This window comes from Lolium rigidum, chromosome 3, assembly GCF_022539505.1.
Source record: "Lolium rigidum isolate FL_2022 chromosome 3, APGP_CSIRO_Lrig_0.1, whole genome shotgun sequence".
Lineage (NCBI taxonomy): Eukaryota > Viridiplantae > Streptophyta > Magnoliopsida > Poales > Poaceae > Lolium > Lolium rigidum.
The window spans coordinates 180,712,476-180,734,887 of record NC_061510.1 but is presented as its reverse complement, the minus strand read 5'-3'; the positions used below and the strand labels follow the sequence as shown (position 1 = coordinate 180,734,887).

General features: G+C 43.4%; 3 protein-coding genes and 1 long non-coding RNA gene across 4 annotated transcripts; 2 read left to right on the top strand and 2 right to left on the bottom strand.

Annotated features, from left to right (window-relative positions):
• The first annotated feature begins 9,630 nt into the window (after window positions 1–9,630).
• LOC124702775 (protein INVOLVED IN DE NOVO 2-like) lies at window positions 9,631–14,083 on the top strand. Its single transcript, XM_047234935.1, has 7 exons — window positions 9,631–9,827; window positions 10,713–11,628; window positions 11,776–11,957; window positions 12,089–12,178; window positions 12,259–12,543; window positions 12,629–12,865; window positions 13,619–14,083. Exons 2-7 carry the CDS (start codon window positions 10,743–10,745, stop codon window positions 13,856–13,858), a joined length of 1,920 nt encoding a protein of 639 aa, XP_047090891.1. The 5' UTR covers window positions 9,631–9,827; window positions 10,713–10,742; the 3' UTR covers window positions 13,859–14,083.
• Window positions 14,084–14,409: 326 nt separating this feature from the next.
• On the top strand, window positions 14,410–15,299 carry LOC124702778. Its single transcript, XM_047234938.1, has 3 exons — window positions 14,410–14,645; window positions 14,737–14,809; window positions 14,880–15,299. Exons 1-3 carry the CDS (start codon window positions 14,513–14,515, stop codon window positions 15,025–15,027), a joined length of 354 nt encoding a protein of 117 aa, XP_047090894.1. The 5' UTR covers window positions 14,410–14,512; the 3' UTR covers window positions 15,028–15,299.
• Window positions 15,300–15,647: 348 nt separating this feature from the next.
• LOC124702777 lies at window positions 15,648–17,609 on the bottom strand. Its single transcript, XM_047234937.1, has 3 exons — window positions 17,474–17,609; window positions 16,168–16,262; window positions 15,648–16,044 (listed from the first exon to the last, which is right to left on the bottom strand). Exons 1-3 carry the CDS (start codon window positions 17,544–17,546, stop codon window positions 15,778–15,780), a joined length of 435 nt encoding a protein of 144 aa, XP_047090893.1. The 5' UTR covers window positions 17,547–17,609; the 3' UTR covers window positions 15,648–15,777.
• Window positions 17,610–18,960: 1,351 nt separating this feature from the next.
• On the bottom strand, window positions 18,961–21,468 carry LOC124698741. The gene is made up of 3 exons (XR_007001087.1): window positions 20,967–21,468; window positions 19,618–20,745; window positions 18,961–19,228 (listed from the first exon to the last, which is right to left on the bottom strand). It is a non-coding gene; the product is annotated as an uncharacterized LOC124698741 (long non-coding RNA).
• Between the last annotated feature and the right edge of the window lie 944 nt (window positions 21,469–22,412).

The window sequence follows — 22,412 nt, the reverse complement described above, 5'->3', positions numbered from 1 at the left end:
GGAGCTCTTTCCGTGTGCCATTCAGAGTAGTTAACCATCATATTATCAAGGAGCTTTGTTGCTTCACCAAGAGTGATGGACATAAAGGTACCTCCAGCAGCTGAATCCAATAAATTCCGCGAAGAAAAATTTAGTCCTGCATAGAAGGTTTGGATGATCATCCAAGTAGTCGGTCCATGGGTTGGGCAATTTTTAACCAGAGATTTCATTCTTTCCCAAGCTTGAGCAACATGTTCATTATCCAATTGTTTAAAATTCATTATGCTACTCCTCAAAGATATAATTTTAGCAGGGGGATAATATCTACTAATAAAAGCATCCTTGCATTTAGTCCAGGAATCAATACTATTCTTAGGCAGAGATAGCAACCAATCTTTAGCTCTTCCTCTTAATGAGAAAGGGAACAATTTTAATTTTATAATGTCACCATCTACATCTTTATACTTTTGCATTTCACATAGTTCAACAAAATTATTGAGATGGGCAGCAGCATCATCGGAACTAACACCGGAAAATTGCTCTCTCATGACAAGATTAAGTAAAGCGAGGTTTAATTTCAAAGAATTCTGCTGTAGTAGCAGGTGGAGCAATAGGTGTGCATAAGAAATCATTATTATTTGTGCTAGTGAAGTTACACAACTTAGTATTTTCAGGGTTGGCCATTTTAGCAATAGTAAATAAAGCAAACTAGATAAAGTAAATACAAGTAAACTAATTTTTTTTGTGTTTTTGATATGGCAAAGAAGACAGCAAATAAAGTAAAGCTAGCAACTAATTTTTTTGTGTTTTGATATAATGCAGCAAACAAAGTAGTAAATAAAATAAAGCAAGACAAAAACAAAGTAAAGAGATTGAGAAGTGGAGACTCCCCTTGCAGCGTGTCTTGATCTCCCCGGCAACGGCGCCAGAAATTTATTTGCTGGCGTGGAGTTGACGTGGGAGTTAGAAATCTTTGTGGAGTAACTTTTCTTCAGGTCCCCGGCAACGGCGCCAGAAATTTGCTTGATGCGTGTAGTTGACACGTCCGTTGGGAACCCCAAGAGGAAGGTGTGATGCGCACAGCGGCAAGTTTCCCTCGAGTAAGAAACCAAGGTTTAATCGAACCGAGTAGGAGTCAAGAAGCACGTTGAAGGTTGATGGCGGCGGGATGTAGTGCGGCGCAACACCGGAGATTCCGGCGCCAACGTGGAACCTGCACAACACAACCAAAGTACTTTGCCCCAACGAAACGAGTGAGGTTGTCAATCTCACCGGCTTGCTGTAACAAAGGATTAACCGTATTGTGTGGAAGATGATTGTTTGCGAGAGAAAACGAGTAAAACAAGTATTGCGAGCAGATTTGTATTTCGAGTATTAAAAGAATGGACCGGGGTCCACGAGTTCACTAGAGGTGTCTCTCCCATAAGATAAAAGCATGTTGGGTGAACAAATTACAGTCGGGCAATTGACAAATAGAGAGGGCATAACAATGCACATACATGACATGATAAGTATAGTGAGATTTAATTGGGCATTACGACAAAGTACATAGACCGCCATCCAACTTGCATCTATGCCTAAAAAGTCCACCTTCGAGGTTATCATCCGAACCCCTCCGAGTATTAAGTTGCTAACAACAGACAATTGCATTAAGTATGGTGCGTAATGTAATCAACAACTACATCCTCGGACATAGCGCCAATGTTTTATCCCTAGTGGCAACAGCACAACACAACCTTAGAACTTTCGTCACTTCGTCCCAGGTGTCAATGCGAGGCATGAACCCACTATCGAGCATAAATACTCCCTCTTGGAGTTAAAAGCAAAAACTTGGCCAGAGCCTCTACTAGTAACGGAGAGCATGCAAGATCATAAACAACACATATGTAATAACTTGATAATTAACATAACATGGTATTCTCTATCCATCGGATCCCGACAAACACAACATCGAGTATTACAGATAGATGATCTTGATCATGTTAGGCAGCTCACAAGATCCAACAATGAAGCACAATGAGGAGAAGACAACCATCTAGCTACTGCTATGGACCCATAGTCCAGGGGTGAACTACTCACTCATCACTCCGGAGGCGACCATGGCGGTGTAGAGTCCTCCGGGAGATGAATCCCCTCTCCGGCAGGGTGCCGGAGGAGATCTCCGGAATCCCCCGAGATGGGATCGGCGGCGGCGGCGTCTCGGTAAGGTTTTCCGTATCGTGCTTTTTCCGCATCGGGGGTTTCGCGACGGAGGCTTTAAGTAGGCGGAAGGGCGAGTCGGGGGCCCGACGAGGGGCCCACACCATAGGGCGGCGCGGGCCCCCCTTGGCCGCGCCGCCATGTGGTGTCGCCACCTCGTGGCCCCACTTCGTATGCTCTTCGGTCTTCGGAAGCTCCGTGGAAAAATAGGCCCCCGGGTCTTCGTTTCGTCCAATTCCGAGAATATTTCGTTACTAGGATTTACGAAACCAAAAACAGCAGAAAACGAGAGCCGGCACTTCGGCATCTTGTTAATAGGTTAGTTCCAGAAAATGCACGAATATGACATAAAGTGTGCATAAAACATGTAGGTATCATCAATAATATGGCATAGAACATAAGAAATTATCGATACGTCGGAGACGTATCACGCCGTCGGAGAATAAGAAGGCGGACTATGGGTCAGGGACGGGCAGAACGGGCCGAAGTTTCTTGGTGGGTAAATGAGTGAAACCCACTAGAAACGGTTGTCTTAATCTAGGGTACCCCTTAATCTAACCCTAATGTAACCCCACCCTTCATTAAAACACGCCGCATGAGAGCAACCATGTCGCATGAGAGCAATTTTTTGCCGCGAGAAGCGTCGCACTGCAGCTATTCTTGCGAAAAGATGTTGCGTTTCAGACAATTCTGAGGAAAGACGTCCCGTAGGAGCTATTTACCTTTATTGAGACTAGTATAAATGCCCGTGCGTTGCTACGGGTCCTCAAAATGTTATTTCTCAATGCATATATATAATTCACAATTCACTATAAAAATTCAAAACAAATCAATGATATTATAATATACTACAGCATGATAATGCCATTGTTTGAGACTTTAAGTATCTACTATTGTCAAATACCATGACACATAATTCATGAGTTCTATATTGCTAACTTTTGAGCGATGGATCGCTGACTCTTTACTTTCAAAATGCACTCACATCTGTGAATAACGCTAGCAGGTATATAGCAATTTAGCTAAATGCAAAGATGTAAAAAGGCAAAAAAATCATAGAACATGAAAGATGATGCAAAACCTGAAAGGTGATCTAGAATGCAAAATGGCAAATGACTAATAGTGAATATATAATACCCATTAGTGGTAGTAGGATTACAATCAGCTTATTTTCAGGCCAGAGCATTAATGAACATGTCAGTATCATCATATCACTTTTAAGAAAAATTTCAACAAAATATTAGACAAAACAGAGATGATATCACTTATGCTGCCATGGGTGAATTTCCTGCCCAAGGCAGGTGGTGCTGCCATGTGACACATCACACGGCCCTAGAACATGTGGCTCCTTTCCTCCTTGAGGTCCAACTTGTAAGCTACAATTAGGTTCTTAAGAATTATTGATTTCACAGATGACTTGCCCTTCACAGTTCACCTTCATATCTTCTTAACTCCCACGATCCAAGTTGCCGGATAAAGAGGCATGACCTGCCACAAGAACGGAAACAAAAACTGAAACAAAAATGGAACGTAAATCAATGGGATGGTGTATAGCACGTCATGCTGGTCTTTTGAAATTACACGACTAATATTATGAACTAAAATGAAATTGTCTGAGGAAGTCTACTGATAACTGAGTCTTATATATCTTGCGTTCTGCTTGCAGTAGTAATCTTTCTAAGTCTGAACTCATGGGTGATATTTCAAAATTTTAACATCTTTGCACCAAAATATATGTCCGCTTGGCCATGCAGCCAAAAATCCGTGCAAAAATAGAGAAAAAAAGAAGAGACCTTATATGCTTTCACAACAGTAATTTGGGACCGGCAGTTCAACAATTGTTGGCACTACTGCATCCTTTTGAGCCCAATTTTGCTGTTCATCCTCAGGTTGCAGGTGGGGCGGGTTCCGTCTGGCCGCTAAGCACCAAAGCGGGACAGCTCCATGTTTGCGGACTCTCGCGGCTTGTAGCTACAGAGCGCTAGACTCAGAGCATCTCCAGCCATCTCCCCAGGAACAGCCTTCAGCACCTTTTTTTTCATCCGGATGGACGAAAACAGTCCAGTCACTCCCTCAGCTTCTCGTTTTCGTTTGGATTTAGGACTAAATCCGTCCGGACTCGCCAGGTCATCCTCAGTTTCTCGGGTGCTGCCGGAGACTCCGGATGGAGCAAACTCCGTGCTTTGGCCCACGTGTCAGTGAGATTAGCCAAAAACTGGGCGGCCGTGTGGGAGAAAACGGCTGGAAAATTGTTGCTCCCCATGCCAAAAATACGTCCAATCCGGATCAATTTTCATCCGAATTGTGCCCCGGAGGCCTCCAACAGCTAGTCCGTCCGGACTCGCCAGGTCATCCTCAGTTTCTCGGGTGCTGCCGGAGACTCCGGATGGAGCAAACTCCGTGCTTTGGCCCACGTGTCAGTGAGATTAGCCAAAAACTGGGCGGCCGTGTGGGAGAAAACGGCTGGAAAATTGTTGCTCCCCATGCCAAAAATACGTCCAATCCAGATCAATTTTCATCCGAATTGTGCCCCGGAGGCCTCCAACAGCTGGGGATGCTCTTAGCGCGGGACAGTGCGGCAGGCCGCATTATCCCGCACCATCCCGCGTACGTACAATTGTAAGTAGCTTGCTGGCTGATCGATCGGCAATCGCGGGAGTCAGTGCTGACCGCAGCTTGCGCTGCTATCTGTGGTTAGTTTCAACAAGAAAATGGCCCCTTCGTTTGCCAGTTCATACATTTAAAATATTTAGGTAACTATAAGTTTTTAGACCAGAGGGAGGGACCTGGACCTGGACCTGAACCTGAACCAATACCACGCAGCTTGCTTCTATGTTCAGTCGCTACAACATGACAACACCATGATTGCTACTTAATGAGTGGCCTGATCTCCTTTCCCCGACGTCCTCTCCAACCGCTGAAGCCAGATCCAGCCTACCTTCGTCGCCCTATTCCCACCCCTGTTTGTCATGTAGGAGTTGGGGCTGCCGACGCCGTCGTGCCGCCATCCCCAAAGCTTCCGTACTCCTCCCTAAGCTTGTGTCAGTGGCCTCCATGGCCACGCTGTCGTCCGTCTCCTCTCTGGCCACAACTGCTCTCGCCTCCTTCAGGTCGGAGCCTACCCCGTTAATGGGTGGCTCATGGTGGTGCGCTTTAAGGGCACCGCTCCAGCAAAGCCACCCCATGTAAGGGTACATTGCCCCTATGTGTGGTTTTGGTAATTAATGACAACCCCTATGGACTAATGTTTTCATTGAGTTTATATGAAGGAATATTCCATAGGATCTACTTGTTCTCCATGTGTTGGATTCAAGTATGGATGCCATGAAGATAAAGGTATACCTTGTGTATTGGCATCAAGATCATCGGTTTGAAGATACATATGTGATATGATCAAGAAGAAGAAATGAAGATGGAGTTCTTATGTGGAACTCAATATTAGCCATGCTCTATCTCAAGTGAGTATGAGAAGATACAAGGTTGAGTTGGGCAAGTTCAAGATGAGCATCTTGAGTGGATCACATGCTTGAAGCTTGCCGTCCATTTGGTGATAGTGGACATGTGAAGATGTGCATCAATGAAGCTTTCCCATCATTGTGTATGGGGGAGCATTTGTGAGTATACACGAAGCGACAATGATCAAGTAATGGGATGCGCAAGGCAAAGGTATGACCTTGATAGGTTTTCCTTTTACCGGTCTCGTGGTGGTTGATGGGAGACCGGATTATAGGATAGATAGCCGCACTATCAAGAGGGGCTTTCGGTTGGGTAACTTGATCACATCGTCTTAGGGAGCTCAATCCTTGCATGCGTTGCATATTCTTATTGCTTCTTGGTATTTCTCGGTGTGAGGTTCTTGAGCTTGTTGCTAGCTTTACAACAAGCCCAAGTTCATCGAAAACGGAGTTCACATGCATCTTCTATTGCGTTTTCGAGGTTGGGTGATTTTACCGGTTATTCATGATATAAGGTTCTACCTTTTATATTCATGATAAAATCCCCTCCTACAGATTCTTGGGTTTTCACTTTCTATTAGATAGCATTCGTTGTTATCTTCCAAACAAAATTGGTTTCATGCGATTCGGAGTTCGGGAGCAATAGTTATTAAAGAAAAAGGAAAAAAGAAATGGAGAAAAGAATAAAAGAAAAAAAGGGGAATGGGGCAGCCGGCCGACCGGCCCAGCCGCCGGCCCACCCGGACGGCGACCGGACTTGGCACCGGTGCCATCCGGCCCGTGTCCGAGGGCCTACGGCCTTTGACCGGTTGCGAGGCCCGGTCCGTGACCGGCCCGCCTGGCGCAGCCCCGGTCCGGCCGGATCCCACGCTGGGCCGCCTCCGCCCCACTCGGCCCACACGGCCACCTCCGCCCGCGCGGCCCGGACGGCCGGCGCAGCCCGCGCGCCCCCGCTATCCGCCGCCCTGCGGCTCGCCCCGCCCGGGCTGCTTTGCTCCGCGCGGCCCGGTTGTCCCGCCCGGTTCTTGGGCCGGTCGGACCGGGCCACCGACCGGGCTCCTCGGTGCCCGAGCCGGTCGGCCGGCTCGGCAACCAGGCTGGGCTCTTTTTTAGCTCGTTTTTTAGCCGTTTTTTATCTGGTTTTTTCCCCAACGGTTATTTTTCTCCCTAGACTATAAATAGCCCTTCTTCCACCTTGAGCAATTAGTTCTTCACATTCTCTCACCTCCATTGTTGCTATTTGAAGAACTTGCTCTCCCCCTTGATTCCTCCAACCATTCTTGCTCATATTTGAGGATTTGAGAGAGGAGATCTAGATCTACACTTCCACCAAACCGTTTCTTCTCTAAGTGAGGGAATCTCTTGGGATCTAGATATTGGAGTCTTTGGTTGACTTTCCCCCTTGTTCTTCCTCTCCAATCTCATCCTAGCATTCGTTGCTTTGGTGGGATTTGAGTGTGAAGGACTTGAACACCTCCGGTGTTCTTGCTTTGCATCATTGCATAGTGTTGAGCTCTCCACCACGATTTGTTCGAGTGAGAGACCGTGAGCTTGTTTCTCTTGGAGGGTGACCTCCTAGTTGGCTTGGTGGGTGTCCCGGTGATCTCTTCGTGGAAGATTGTGAAGGGGCCCGGGCTTCTCCTTCGTGGAGCTTGTGAAGTGGTTGTGGAGCTTGCCATCTCCGGAGCGGAGGAAAAGCTAACCATAAGGAAAGGGCCATAATCCTTCGTGGGTGTGGTTCGGAGAATAGGGTGAGCCTTCGTGGCGCGGGGAATCCTTCGTGGGACCTCCACTCCTCCAAACGTGACGTACCTTGTTGCAAAGCAAGGGAACACGGGAATACATCCTCGTCTCCGCGTGCCTCGGTTATTTCTATACCCGAGCTCTCTTTCCTTGTGATAGCCATCGTGCTTGAAGTACATATATCTTGCTATCATTTGTGCTACATATATCTTGTGCCTATCTTGCTTAGCTCTAGTTGCTATTGTTACACTTAGTTGAGCTTAGCATATTTAGGGTTTGTGCTTGTAAACTAAACGATAGTTTAATTCCGCATTTATACAAGACAAATCCGCAAGAGTTTGTAATTGCCTATTCACCCCCCCCCCTCTAGGCGACATCTCGATCTTTCACCCCACACCCCTGCTTCCTTCACCAACTGGTCGCGTCCGTGGCCCAATCCGCGAGTTCGCCCCAGGTGCCCTTTCCGAGCCCTTGCATGCTAGGATGAGCTTCCTTCCGAGCATTGGATATCATTCTGGGAAGTTGATCTCTAGGGTCATTAGGAAGTTATCCATTCCTATAAAATTAAGAGATATGAGTTGTATTAGTTTACATGATGTGCCACACTTAAAATGTGAAGATAAACATGACATTTCACAACAAGCAGCACAAATTATCAGTTAATAATTGATAGTCTTGAAAATACATTAGGCCTCATCCCAACACACAAGGCGCATCCAAAACCTGAGGAAAACCATCCACCAATGACTCCGCTACCACATTGAAAAGCATACAAGCATCAAAGGAGTTAATAATGGATAGTCTTGAAAATACATTGGGCCATAGTCTGAAATGTTAATTTTGATGCATAGCTAAAATGGTTATTCAATCTAGTTTAAATTCATCTGGTATGTTAAAGATAAGTTTTTCCCATCTTGGGAATCAGGTAGAAGTTAGAAAATACAACTTCAGACTAAGAAGAAGGTAGGACAAAGGTACTCCCGCAGAGAAATAATTATTTGCTACAAATCTACATATAAGAAGCATTAAACTACTGGATCCATATTTTACTACCGCAGATGCAGCTGTATGCTAGAAGTTACAGGAACACTTGTAACCAAAATACGGAAGAAAAGAATGATGAAATAATTTTCAGGAGCATAAGTTGTTATCTTGGTGTAGTTGAATAGTCATAAGATTTCAAAAGAGTGATATCTCCATGCTTCTAAAGGTCACATCATTGTAGCTATGAAAAAACACGAGTAAACGAAAGATTTAGGGACAGCAATACATCATGTGCTGCCATCAGTTAGCAACCTTCCATTGGTTCCACAACTCCATGCGCATGTGTTTGGTACAACTGAACATATCCTAATTTTTTTTTATCAAGAACCGGTCGTAATGAATCCTGCTAAATCTACTGTACCTACTAACCAGTAATAACCACAACTGGAAATCTGGAATACAAGTTAGATCTAGCAGGGTTGTGATGCACATGCACAAAATCTGGAGAATCAAGCATGTACCTTGGACAGATGTTGGGTACTTCCGTTTGTAGCTGCAGCGACTCCTCAGATGCACTTTGTTCTTGGAGGAGAGGAAAGGGCGGAGAGAGGATGCAGGCCTCGCGGAAGTTGACGGCGACGAAACGCAGGCTGCAGTTGGCGAGGGAAGCGACGGAGGAACATTAGGCGGTGGAGGAACAAGTTCTCCGTCGAGGATCTAAGCAGGGCAGCCCTGAGGTAGAGATGGCGGCGGCGCCACTGTCGACCCTAGCCCACTTCCAGTTCTCCCGAGGACATCGGCGAGCGGATTGCTGATGCTCTCGATGGGGGCGACCTCCCTGCTGCTGGCGATGTCGTCCTCCGAGTCCGACATGGGCTCTGGATGCGGCGCACACAACGACGCGCGGGCCTTCCGACAAAGGTACTGCAAGCGGGGATCTATGAGCCGGTGGATATGGGGTGATGGCCAGGGCGGTGGACGGACTCGGGGTGGAGCTGGAGTTGGAGATCCTCGTTGCAAGATAGGCGAGAATGGCGGCGTTGGAGATCCGAGCGGCGGCTGGGGTGCACGATGGAGCAGGGACTGCGCGAGGGTTAGAGGAAGGGGGCGTTGGACAAAAGATTTCACTGGGCCTGGCCCATGTGGAGGACGGACGAGGAATCGACGACGAAAGGAAACGACGTATTGACGTATTGTGAGCAGATGACAGAATAAGGAACCTATTTAGTCTTTTTAAGTAGTAGAGAAATCTTTTGGTTGGCGTGCTGTGTACCCTGTGCGGTGGTTGTGGTGTCAGGCAAAAAACCCCGTCTTGGAGTTCCTCTTCTTCTCGTCTCTTGCCCTCTTCCGTCCCCTGTTCTGATTCCTCCCCAAAATTCCTCCGCATTCTTGTGCCAACGGCGACGGGAAGGGAGAGGCGAGGCCTACTGGCACTGGACTGGCGTTCATTGCTCCCTTCCCCTGCTGGTAAGAGACCCTAACTTTTCTATCGCTTTTAATTGATTTTTTCCTTCAATTGTTGGCGATCGATTTTATTATACGGATTGGTCCAGAGTTACTCGCCCACCCATTTTTTGGTGATCTTGTATTGGACAGATTGTTGTTTTCTTGCTTTCTCTTTCTGTTGGCAGAGATCTATCTGAATTCAAATCATTCTCCCCCTCCCTCCGTTGAGTTAGTTGCCGATTCTTATGCTGCGTGGTAAACCTACTGATGTAATCCATCTATCCTTCGCCTTTTTTTTTCGTAACAAAATCAGGGTTTCAGTCATCTAAATCCTCACACCGCATCTTAGGTACGCCACAGCGTGTAAATAAAATTGGGATTCTGAACGGCAGAGGGAATCCACACAGCTTGATATACCAGGCCCTTCTTTAGTATCCATCCTATGGATTTTTTTGAAGGAAGATTACTACTGCATATTCATCACATGGATAGGTTTTTGTTTCATTTTGCTAATCAATTTGAAGGAAACAGTACCATTACTAGGAGTAAGTAGTATACGAATTTATTGAAGTGTGTAAATGAAATGTGGGCTGATCATATCTGATCCAAATAGGTAGTTTGCTCTTTCTTATCAATAGGTAAAGTTAACAACTAATTAAGATAGTTTGGCCATTCTAATTGCCAGTTTGCTACTGCTTACAGATTAAGACAAGCCTTTATTCTCCTTCTTAAGAAGCTAATCCTCCAAATAAACAATCTCTTCTATATATACTTAAATATTCATAGCTAAATTCCAGCGCGAATGCTTAACACTGAGCTTCGATACTCTGCTTTTGGCATCTTCATTCTCTTTACGTTTTTACCAATATTTCAAATCAGTTGATAACAGTGACGGTTCATCCTCAGGGCGTTTTATCTACTAACATCCAGATCCCAATGGAACATAGCTCCGAAGAAGAATCTGAGATTAGTGATTCGGAGATCGATGAGTACAAGGACAAGATTTACGCTCAACTGCGGGCCGGAAAACTGAAAGTGCAATATGGAGAGAAAACCTTCCGATGCCCATTCTGTCTGGGAAAAAAGAAGCAGGATTACAACGGCAAGGATCTTATGCAGCATGCCTCAGGAATAGGGGTTGCCCCAAAACGCACGGCTAGGGTGAGGGCATCACACCTAGCACTTGCTGAGTTTGTGAAGAATGATTTGGCCAGCTCACTGGAGCCATCATTGAAACTTGCCATTGTTGAGTGCAAGCCTCCTAAGAAAGAAGAAGAGAAGTTTGTATGGCCATGGATGGGTATTCTAGTTAATGTACCAACTGATCTCAAGTGCGCAAATTCTGTGCAAGAACGCGAGGATATGCTAAGATCACAGTTATCACGGTTCAGACCATGCCAAGTCATAGTTAAGTTGGATTCCAACGGCCAAATTAATCACTCCATCATCAAGTTTTCTGAAGATTGGACTGGATTGGAGGATGCATTAGCTTTTGAAAAGCATTTCATAGTGGAGAAGTACAGCAAGACTGACTGGAACAAAATAAACTGTAGAAAGGACGATCTGTACGGATGGCTTGCAAGATCTGATGATTATGACTCTCCTGGGACAATAGGAGAACATTTAAGGAACATTGGAGTTCTAAAAAAAATTAGTGACCGGGAACAGGAGGGAACTGACAGGCGTGTAGCTTATTATAAACGCCAAATGGAAGAGAAGAATGAACGTTTACAGGAACTGGAGCTGAAGAACAATCAAAATGCCATGAAACTTGATAGGATGATGAATGACAAAGATCGATTGGTTCAGGAACATAATGAAAGTATGGACATATATTTTGATGTTGTGTGCGTTTTGCAGAATGTTGCATATATAATGTTCTTACTTGTCTGCTACGGTACTGTTTTCGTCACAATTTTATCTTGTCCTCACGGAACTTACTGAATTTATTTTGCCCTTTGATGACCAGAGATAAGAAAGATGCAGCACGACGCTGCTATGAATTCTGGGAAAATACTTGCAGAGAATCACAGATTGCAACAGGAACTGGAGACCAGGAGAGATGAAATCAGACGGAGTCATGAGAAATTTGAAGAGTTGGCTAGAAAAAGTAATATAAACAGAGCAAAAATCGAAGCAGAGAAAGAAAAGGTGATTTTCCTTGTCTTCTCCAGTGCTATTTGATATTCCAAAGGCTATTAATAAGTAGGAGCCATAAAAGCTTCCTTCTGTTATAAATGAACTGAATTTGAACTTATGCATTATGTCACAAACTCTTACAGAATGCAAACGAGAACATTCTTCTTGACTTAGCAACCCTAAAGCATAAGAAGGCGGATGAGGAGCTTAGACAGCTTGTCAAGAAACACGAGGTATCGCTTTCAATCACTTTGTTATGTCTGGTATCTAGTGAAAAACTGAAAATACATTGATTCACTGCCTGAAATTGCAGCAAGAGAAAGAAGATGCTTTTAAGAGGCAATACAAATTGGAAGAGGACTTAACTTCTAAGCAGAATCTTGAGATGGAATTAGCACAGTTGAGAGGAAAGTTAGAGGTAATGAAGCACATGGGAGCTGAGGCAGATACAACATCGAAGGAAGTTGATAAGATTTCTGAAGAGCTGAAAGAAAAAGATGAACAACTTGATGCCATGGATTCTATTAACCAGGCCCTTATTATTGTGGAACGAAGGACCAATGATGAGCTTGAACAAGCCAAAAAAGAACTTATAAAGGTATATATTTAACTTCTATTGCAGTTCTTAATTTGCTTATTGCTTTGATACATAAAATATCGAGTCATCCCGTTCCGCTGTGTAGGGCCTACAAGAGATGTCAGTAACTCGATCCATTATTGGTGTCAAAAGAATGGGCATCCTTGATGAAAAAGCATTTCTTGCTGCATGCAAAAAGAAAGCTGCAAATGATGTTTCTAAAAAAGCAGAAAATTATGACTTAGAAGGGGAGTCAATACTTCTGTTAACAAAATGGGAACATGAGATCACGCAACCAGATTGGCATCCTTTCAAAGTTATCGATGTTAATGGACATGCAAAGGTAAATCTTATTTTACTTGTACTGCTTCTCTTAGGAGAACAACATATACTACTGGACAGGGTGTTCGGGTCTCCACTCATGTGTGTATGCAATACTATTTTTATGCGAATTTGTCAGCCATGGTTAAATTTTCGCAAGTGTATATGCTATCTTCAAATTTCAACTGGATGGATTTTGCATTGCTGACTTGAGACCTTGTTCCAGTAGTGAAAACACTGTTAGACTAACAGGTAGGTATCAACTGTAAACTCCTTTCTCTTGGTAAACATATGCCAGATACTAAATAGATGGGTGATGCTCAACCTACATTAATAAATGATGAATACCATTCAAATTTTGTGGGTAGAATTTCCAGATTTTTTCCCAAGTGACTCTTTAATTAGATAGCTTGAGCTGTTTTTCACTTACTTGAGACTGTAATTGTTTGCTATTCAGGTTTAAGTTAACTAGCTTCAACCATAGTGACGTATTTCAAAACTGTACAAATGGTATTGCTATATCTATTAATAATTTAATATTGGTATGGCTGCATGAAGTTGGTTTGGTAAAACACCTGTGCAGTGCTTACATAACCTGCATAGTCTCAGTTTTCTTCCTAGTTGTGGTTCTGATCACCTAGTAACAACAACAGCATCGTGTAGACATAGATTGGCATGCATCAGACCAAAATCCAAATATGCACAAAGTAGTAGTTGCTTACTCTTATCAATCTGATGAGTGCGAAAATCCTGTGATACATGTTTGGTGGTGCAGGAAATAGTGCAGGAGGACGATGAGAAGCTGCAAGCCCTCAAGGAAGAAGCTGGGCAGGAGGCCCGCGATGTTGTGGTGAAGGCCCTTCTTGAGATGAACGAATACAACCCGAGCGGCAGGTATGCCGTACCCGTGCTTTGGAACTTCAAGGAGAATCGGAGGGCACCCCTTGATGAGGCAGTCGACTACATGTTGAAGCAGTGGAAGCTGAACAGGAAGAAGAAGACCTACTTCGGATGAGCGAGACCCGGCATCTCCTAGCTAGCTAGTCCCTGGCCTGTGGTGTTAACAGGCTCCTAAATCGTACTACTTGCTATCGTAGTAGTAGAGCCCTTTGGTACTAGTATATCCGTTGCCACCATTTGAACTGAACGAAATGATCACAATGCTGAACAGACCCAACATTATGATTTGGCAAACTTGGCGCTACAAGAACGTTTAGGCATCAAGCATTGTTTTGTGTCACTTTGGAAATGCTTGAGGAGGGTGTTATTATCAAACTTCATGCACTAGCCAACGCAACGAAAAATTCGAACTAATGGAAAGGCTAGGCAATCCACTTACACCTATGAACACCCCTACTCACGTGTGACCGAAAAAAGGGTTAGGCAATCCACTTATATATATCAACAGTTATAAACATTATTGATGCTCTTATACAATTCCATAAAGTTTTTTTTTTTTTGGCACAGCTGTCAGTGTCAAGATGGACCCACGCAAACCTGTGTGCTATGGAAGAGAATGAGCCTGGCTAGCACTCACCTTATCCAGCTCCCGTGTTCAGTTTGTTGCCCAACTCTTGGTCACACGGAGAGGCAACGCTATATCGTGCGTCGCGCATGAGGCAGGGGAGCTCTTTTTTTCTCTCCTCCACACAGACCAACCCAACCAAGCATGGCCACCAGGGTTGTTGCTCCCTCCCTTCTCGCCGTCGGCGGCAGTGTGGCTGCCTTGACCACCCCGTTTCCATCGAAGAAAGTCGCCCGTCTTCTCGTCAGCAAGCGCTCCAGAATCTCAGCGCGGCTTGGTAACTAGCTACGATTCCTCCTGAATCTCTCCCCCGTTATCATGGGGTTGTCTTGGTTGAGATGTAAGAATTGATACATACTCGCATGTAGGCGGTGGAGGAGATGGGGAGGCCAAGTCTGACGGCGAGAAGAAGTTCATCACCAGAGAAGAGGAGCCAGAACAGTAAGCATGCATAAGCTCATTCTGATGATGTGAGTTCTGTGTGTGGTTATGGTTTGGATAATGTGCGTAGGTACTGGCAGACTGCTGGGGAGAGGAAAGGGGAGAACCCCATGATGACGCCGCTGCCGTATATCGTCATCTTTGGCTTTTCCACCCCTTTCATCATCCTAGCCATTGCATTTGCCAACGGATGGATCAAGGCACCCCTCATCCGCTGATCTGATCAAGCTCTCCTCTCTCTCCTCCTTCGACCAACGCCTGCTGCTTCACTCTGCCTGCTTTGCTTCTGTTCCATAGAGATAAGCTTCCATCTGTTTTGTATGTAAATCCAATCCAATACTGTAAAAGCTGTATTTCACTTCTTCAGAGAAGATCTTTATATAGTGCAGTGAACAGATGTGCAAGAATAACATCAGCACTGTACTTGTAAAGCTTGTGTGCAGTCTGTACATTTCAAGATCGATCAAGAAATTGGAAAAAATATAGCATATACAATGCCGTCCTTACAAGTAAAACTACAAAATTCAACGAAGGAGACCAACAAAATAAGCACAGGTCTAAGTATGACATTACGGATGAACTTGACATGCACATGTCAGGAATTTCCAAATATGCCAAACTCATTTGGAATCAGACACGGCAAAAACAACCAAGGTGACCAACAAATGAACACATCTCTAAGTATGATATGCGGATGAACTCTACATGTACATGTCAGGAATTTCCACATTTGCGAAGGCATTGCGCACACCTTTACAAATTCATTTCGAATCAGACACGACTCAGTAAAAATAAGTAAACAACATTTTAGCAAAAACGATGTGACAGTACAAGTACATACCAGAAAATACCATGAGTCGTTTCTTTTTATACATTTGCTGATAGGGAAGATACATTGTTGGGGATAACCCACAAAAGTATACAGTTTGTCAAGCGTCTCAGCAAAGGAGATAACATGTGGCAGCCACCTAGCACGGTTTTCTATCAAACTCCGACTCATGACAGTGTGGGTCAAGCCAGTCGCGACGAGAACTCTTGGCCACGCCCGTATTAACTGCTCTAGCACCCATGAGCTCTCTCAGGATTTCCACCTTGTTCTCCTGAACATTGCCAGTTGATTTCCTATCTGCTTCCTTTAGCTTGTTTCTGAAGCGCTGCTTACTGTTCAATTCCTGCTGCTTTGCTTGAGATGGCGGTGCCCCATGAGGCCCCAAGTATATCTTCTCCTCTTTTTCCTGTTCAAATACGAATTTACATCTGAGCACCAGCGCCCCATCCCAGTACTAGATTGTTTAACGTAAATTTTACAGACGCTAAGTCTCATGAGAGAAACAGGGGAGAGAAGATCTGGAACTTGCCTGTTGAGGTTTAGGATCTGTGACTTTGGGGACACTATGCGTAGTAACATCATCATCTTGATTAGTCAAATTAGGAATAACAAATCCATCAGCATCTGCAATTGCACAATGAACATTGTAAAAACTCGAATAAACCTCATATTTTACATGTAGAACAGTGGGCACATGTATGTTGGATTGAAATTTGTAGAATAAACATATGTAAAGTAGCGTACACAGCATCAATGCAACTTCCGCAAAAAACTGTTCAGTAAATAGTACATGTTCTCAAGTAATGAGCCGCAACTACTATTCAGTAAATAGTACATGTTCTCAAGTTTCATCATGATATAAATAGTGCAAGCAAGTCACTAGCAAAACAGCTGGTTTAGCATATGATTCTTTCATGATTATCATTATCAACATCTTAAAGCACGACAAACATCCATATCAACAGCTAAAAAATAATTCTTAGGTAAAAATACTCACAGAGAAACAGAACCTGGAATCTCTGACTAAATCTCAATTAGAGTATTAGACAGCTATGATGTACACAAACAGGTTGTGATTATCAATATATTCATTCAATGAGGATTGTCTGAATTGCCTCCTGTCATAGTGGAAATCGCCATGGGAAATGATTCGTACCCTTCAGTTTGCATCACTCATTTATTAACAGAAAGAGTTCTCAAGCTGAATCAGTGTGCCCTCCGCAGAAGATCCCAAGAGAATAAAAAACATATGACTCAATTCTAGTAAACTTGGTTTTGAGTTGGAACTTATGTGCAACAAAGGTTTTGAGTTGGTAGTAATGTGCAACAAATGCAGGGATATGTCATGCTCAATCCGTTTCATATAAGAAGAAGTAACAGGTTTTCTAAAACGGGCAGATTTTTTACAATTTGTAACACTAAGCACTAAGGCAAATATAGACCAAATAAATACGACTTTCCGCTTCAAATTTCTCAAACTTGCTCCAACATACAACTAGTTTCGACAAGTTTGTTAGCATTGTCCCATAAAAGATAGGCGTAGAACAGTTCAGCATACCATGTCTATTCTCGAAAAGAAAACCTAGTATGATTATTTCCCAGGTGACCCATACTTTTCTTCAATTATAACTGTTGTTATTACTCAAAAAGAAGTGCTGTCGTGGACGGTAACCAGCAAGAACAGATCAGTCACCGAAAGCATCACACGTCCAAATCGAACTTCTCTTTTACACAATCATCTAAAAAGAAAAATACAATTCCCTGCGGACTTGAGCTAGCTAGAAACCCAGTAAGAAAAGAGGGCGAGGAGCAGAAGCAGATGGGTACTTAATTACCCCACTCGTCGTCGGAAGCAACAGAATCCAGCGGCGGGGATGCCTCCGCCGGCGAGGAGGCAGAGGCCGCCATGGAAATCGGCGCGGCGATGAGAGGAGCCCCTCCTCGAAGGATTCCTCTCGCTTTGGATTTGGATTTGGATTCCGATTCCACTTCTCCTTCGCCCATCTCCCCTTTTGACGACCGAATACATCCAAGGAAAAGCCCAATAGGCCCACCCTGCGAGGCAGGCCAACCTTGTTTTTTTTTTTCTTTGAACTGTGGCCAACCTTGTTAGAGGCCTAGAATACGTCTGTCGATTTGACTACCCAAGAAAAGAGTAAATTACAACCGCGGTACGAGGATCGGAAAATCGTATTTATCGCTTATAAGCGATAGGTTATAGGCATCGCACGCACGGGATAATGGTGGGCTGCGGCCCATTAGCGGGCGGAAGGCAGTATAGGGTCCGTGCGTTTTTCGGTTTTTCCGCTTCTTCCTGGTTTTCTTGTTTGGCGTGATGAGGAATCTGTCAGTTTTTCGTTTTTTCCATCTTTTCTTCTTTGATTTCAAATAGAGCAAATTTTTGCTTAGATTTGAAATTTGTTCAAAATTATATTTTGCTCAGATTTAAAATTTGTTAAATGTGTTTTGCTCAATTTAGAAATTTGAACTTTTTCTTGGATTCAAAATTTGCTGAGATTCAGAATTTTTTAATTTTGCTCAGATTCAGAAATTTGAAAAATGTTGTCCAAACTGGGATTCGAACATGTGTCTTTGTGGAAGCAGTCGAAGGTTAGAGCCGTTGGGCTACAGCTCAGATCTTGTACGTGTTGAAGAAAAGCTCGCTTGCTGCATCCCGGAATCCAACACGACAACGTATGTGACATCTAAAAGAAAGAAGGAAACATTGTACGACGGGATTTCGTGCAGCAGCAGCAACCGCGAATAAACATTGAGGTCTGATTTTGTGGGGGCTTTGTTGGGAGTGTATGGTGGCTGACGGCCGCACACGGGCATGATAAAGGCGAATGAACTTGCAGTCTGCCACCAGCACCCTGCTTAATGCTTCTTCTTTGACTTCGTTCGCTGAAGCATCAAGGTTAATTGTCTGATACATCTGATTCAATCTGGGATCGTGCGTGATGCTCTACAACCTCCAAGTCACCAATTTACCTATGCGTCTGCCATTGGCGGCGCTAGGAGTATGGCCCTGTATTCCCGTGAATACCAATAGAAATCGGACAATTTTTATTTTGTACTAGATGATACCCCGCGCGTTGCTGCGGAAATCGTTCTTACATAAGGGATTATAGTTTATTAAACCATATGTTAGGAACAAATAGCAACCAATAGAGTAGTTTTGTAATATTGCATTTGAAAATGCTAAATTTGGTCAAAAGATGAAGCTGATATATGATTCTCAACGGTCCTGTATAAATTGATCTTTCATTTGATTAAAGAAAATTAACAAATACATGCATTTTAGACGCATAATCCTATTTAAGATATGTAGAATCCATCTTCTGTACATCCTACATTTGTTGAAGACATGACCATACATATTGAGAATAAACAGAAGATAACCTAAACATGATGGCCAAGTGTCAGCTCCATCTGAAAGTAAAACACATCCATCCTGTACTAAGTAAAGTGCCTATTTAAGATATGGAGAATATATCTTCTATACATTCTACATTTGTTTAAGACATGACCATACATATTGAGAATAAACAGAAGAGAACCTAAGCATGATGGCCAAGTGTCAGCTCCATCTGAAAATAAAACACATCCATCATGTAATAAGTAAAGTGCCTATTATCTTCTGCGGGAAGGTAGCAGAACAGGTGTAAAACTGCAATTCTACTACAAATTTATATCAAAATAAACAAAGTTATATCAGACGGCACGTTCAGAAGCCATACAGTGATGCATAGAAGTGATAAAATTGAGTATATTTTTGAAGTACAATATCTGAAGACATTTAAATATTTAATCAAGCAAATACTTTTGGGAGCATATTTCCTCAACTTTCTCCCCTTATTATATTTTAACTGTTGGTTAGACACCCGTGTGAAGAATCACTTTGCCCCCTTCATTCATTTCTTTATGTGAATCACACACCTATACCAATAGAATACTACGGAGGAGAAAATAATTATACCTGGTTGTTCTAATATCAACCTGAAGTGCTTGAGATATTTAAGTACAATCTGCAGCATGCATATGTGAGTGACATACATTACATGAAGACTCCAAGTGACTGAATTAGTTGTCAACAAACTGAGATTGTTTGTCCTGTCACAAATTTGGTTACAGTACAACGAATATTGGAGGAGTGTTACTGGAGTATCATACAACAATTATTAGAGGAATTTTTACCCAAGTATCATATGTCAAAATAAATGAAAAGTTATCAATAAAATATATCAGTAAGAAAGGAATAGCATATATTAAAACTTCCTCGCTGCTACTTGTCTATCCTTATTTTCTCTTATATTGCTCAACTCTATACCCACATGTTGCAAATAAATAATGCAAAATTAATAATATTGCAAAAAATACTACCCCCATTACAGTTAGACAAATAAATGAAAGGTTATCAATAAAATATATCAGTAAGAAAGGATTAGCAGATATCAAAACTTCATGGCTGCTACTTGTCTATCCTTATTTTCTCTTATATTGCTTAAGTACCCGCATGTTGCAAATAAATAATGCAAAAATAATAATATTGCAAAAAATACTACCCGCGTTACAATTAGACAAATAAACCATTTCATTAATCTGATTAAAGCATTGCTTGATACAGTTGAATTAATATTATTGTATAGAGAGCGAGAATTAACCTAAATGACAAAAGAGAGTAAATATTTTTCACTCATTTGGTCAAAAATCTGTTAGGCACTCTAGCCAGCTTCAATCGGTAGTGTTCACAAAAGCATTTGAAGTTCCACCGGTAGAAGTAAAACATATGTCAGAGTGATTCCCAGCCATGATTCGCTGGTCAGTAGCATATATATATCAAGAGGAAACCAGCATAGAATAATATTTGAATAATAACAACACCTAGCTAGTTCAAAATTCACATTAAAGGCCTGAATGAATACAATGAAGAATCAGCCCAGGAACAAATTGATAGGAAGGTACAGAGGATTAATGGATGGAACAAAATTATGGCTACCACCAACATAAATCTAGGTTCAGGGAAAGAACCAATACTGTTGAAGATAGAACATCACGATTGTCATTTTGACATACAGTGATAAGCATCATGCCATCTGTAGTATCGCTGGAAAAGCAAGAGAAAAACACACATATTTATTAGCAAACGACCATACCATTATGTTGGACAAAAGATCGAAATTACAGTGTGTAACCGAAAATACATATCTGTGGTACCCTTGATCCAAGTGCGATATCAGAGAAACGTGTATATACTCTATATATATAACACCACTGCAAGTAAATAGGTGCCGCACAGGGAGGCATGAGATTAGAGTATATACGTACCAATGAAAGAAGGGTCAGCAGGTAGTTCGTGCGATGGCCAGCAGTCCGAGAAGTCAATGAACCGAAAGGAGCATTCAGCGACCAGACTGAGAAGCCAAGAAATCCAAAGAAATTCGGAGGGCCTGAGGTAGCAGCAGAAAAAAATTCCAATTGAATCAGGTGGAGGTGTAGAACGTCGAGCGGTTTTCCTACCGGAGATCAACCTGCCAGATTGGGGATCAACCAGACAGATTGGGAAAATATATTGAGCGATTTAGGGATTGAAGGAGGAATTAGGATGGGGAGTGGTCAGGCACCAACGTGAGGCCTATGGGCGTGATTGGTGTGGAGGGCTGGAGGCGGATCGCACCATGCCCTGCTTTTTAAGTTACAGGAAACGGAAGCGGCGGATGAGCTTCATCGATCAGTTTTCACTCGATTAATGCTCGAATTTATCAGGAGACTCCGCGAGGAAGAGGAACAGGGTCGGCCGCCCTTTTTTCGCGACTGTACCTAGGTCGTGGTCGAGGCGCGTGGGTCTGGCCACCAAGAGCGATTGTTAGCCTTCTGACGTGTCGGTCTGGCGAGCAGAATCGCTCTGTACAGCTGGGAACGATGCGGAAGATGTGAAATATGTTAATAAGACTACGTGGCTCACTGTGAGACCAAGAAAATGGGGCCATCTATTAAGAAAGAGAAGATTAGTTTGGCCCATAGCCCAACACAGGTCAGCCCATCAGGCAACACAAGTCGCTCGCTCCGGCTCCTCTCGCTCGCTCCGTCGCTCGTATCGAGCGAGTCGAACAGAGGCGACCGACCGCGACCAAGTAGGCGAACCCTAGGCGGCGGGCGGAGGCGGCTCGGCTAGGCAGAGGCAGCGGGCCACCGGCCGGCGATTCACAGGCCAAGGCAAGGGAGAGCGGGCGGGCGTACCGGCTCCACCGCTCCAGCCTCCAGGACTCCAACTCGCCCACGCCCAGGTACATCTCCGCACCGCACGGATCCCCTTTGCCCTCTTTCCATTTCATTTTAGTAGTTGATTTGCCTATAAAATTCGCAGTTAGCAGTACCAAATTAGCATTGTAGATATATAAAGTAGCAGCAACGGAATGAGTAGCAGATATAAAATCTTAGGATCTATCAGTACTAGATGCAAATGCAACCATATAAGTTACTACTTTTTTCTGTATAATGTAGATGAGGAAAAAGAGTGTCGCTGGGCCGGAAGCAGCATCTATATAGGCTTATATAGGCTTTAGTATTATGTATTGTACTGAAATAATTATTCTACTCTTACTGAATTTATTGTCCTACTGAAAATATACCCTATATAGGCTTTTGTTTGTGTTTTTTCTACGCTTTGTGAAAATTATACACGTTTGTTCCTATTCTCTTTTGCTTTGAGATTTTTTTTTTGGCTGGTGGGAATACCCACCAGCATTTTCCTGGAGCCGCCGTTGGCGTCTG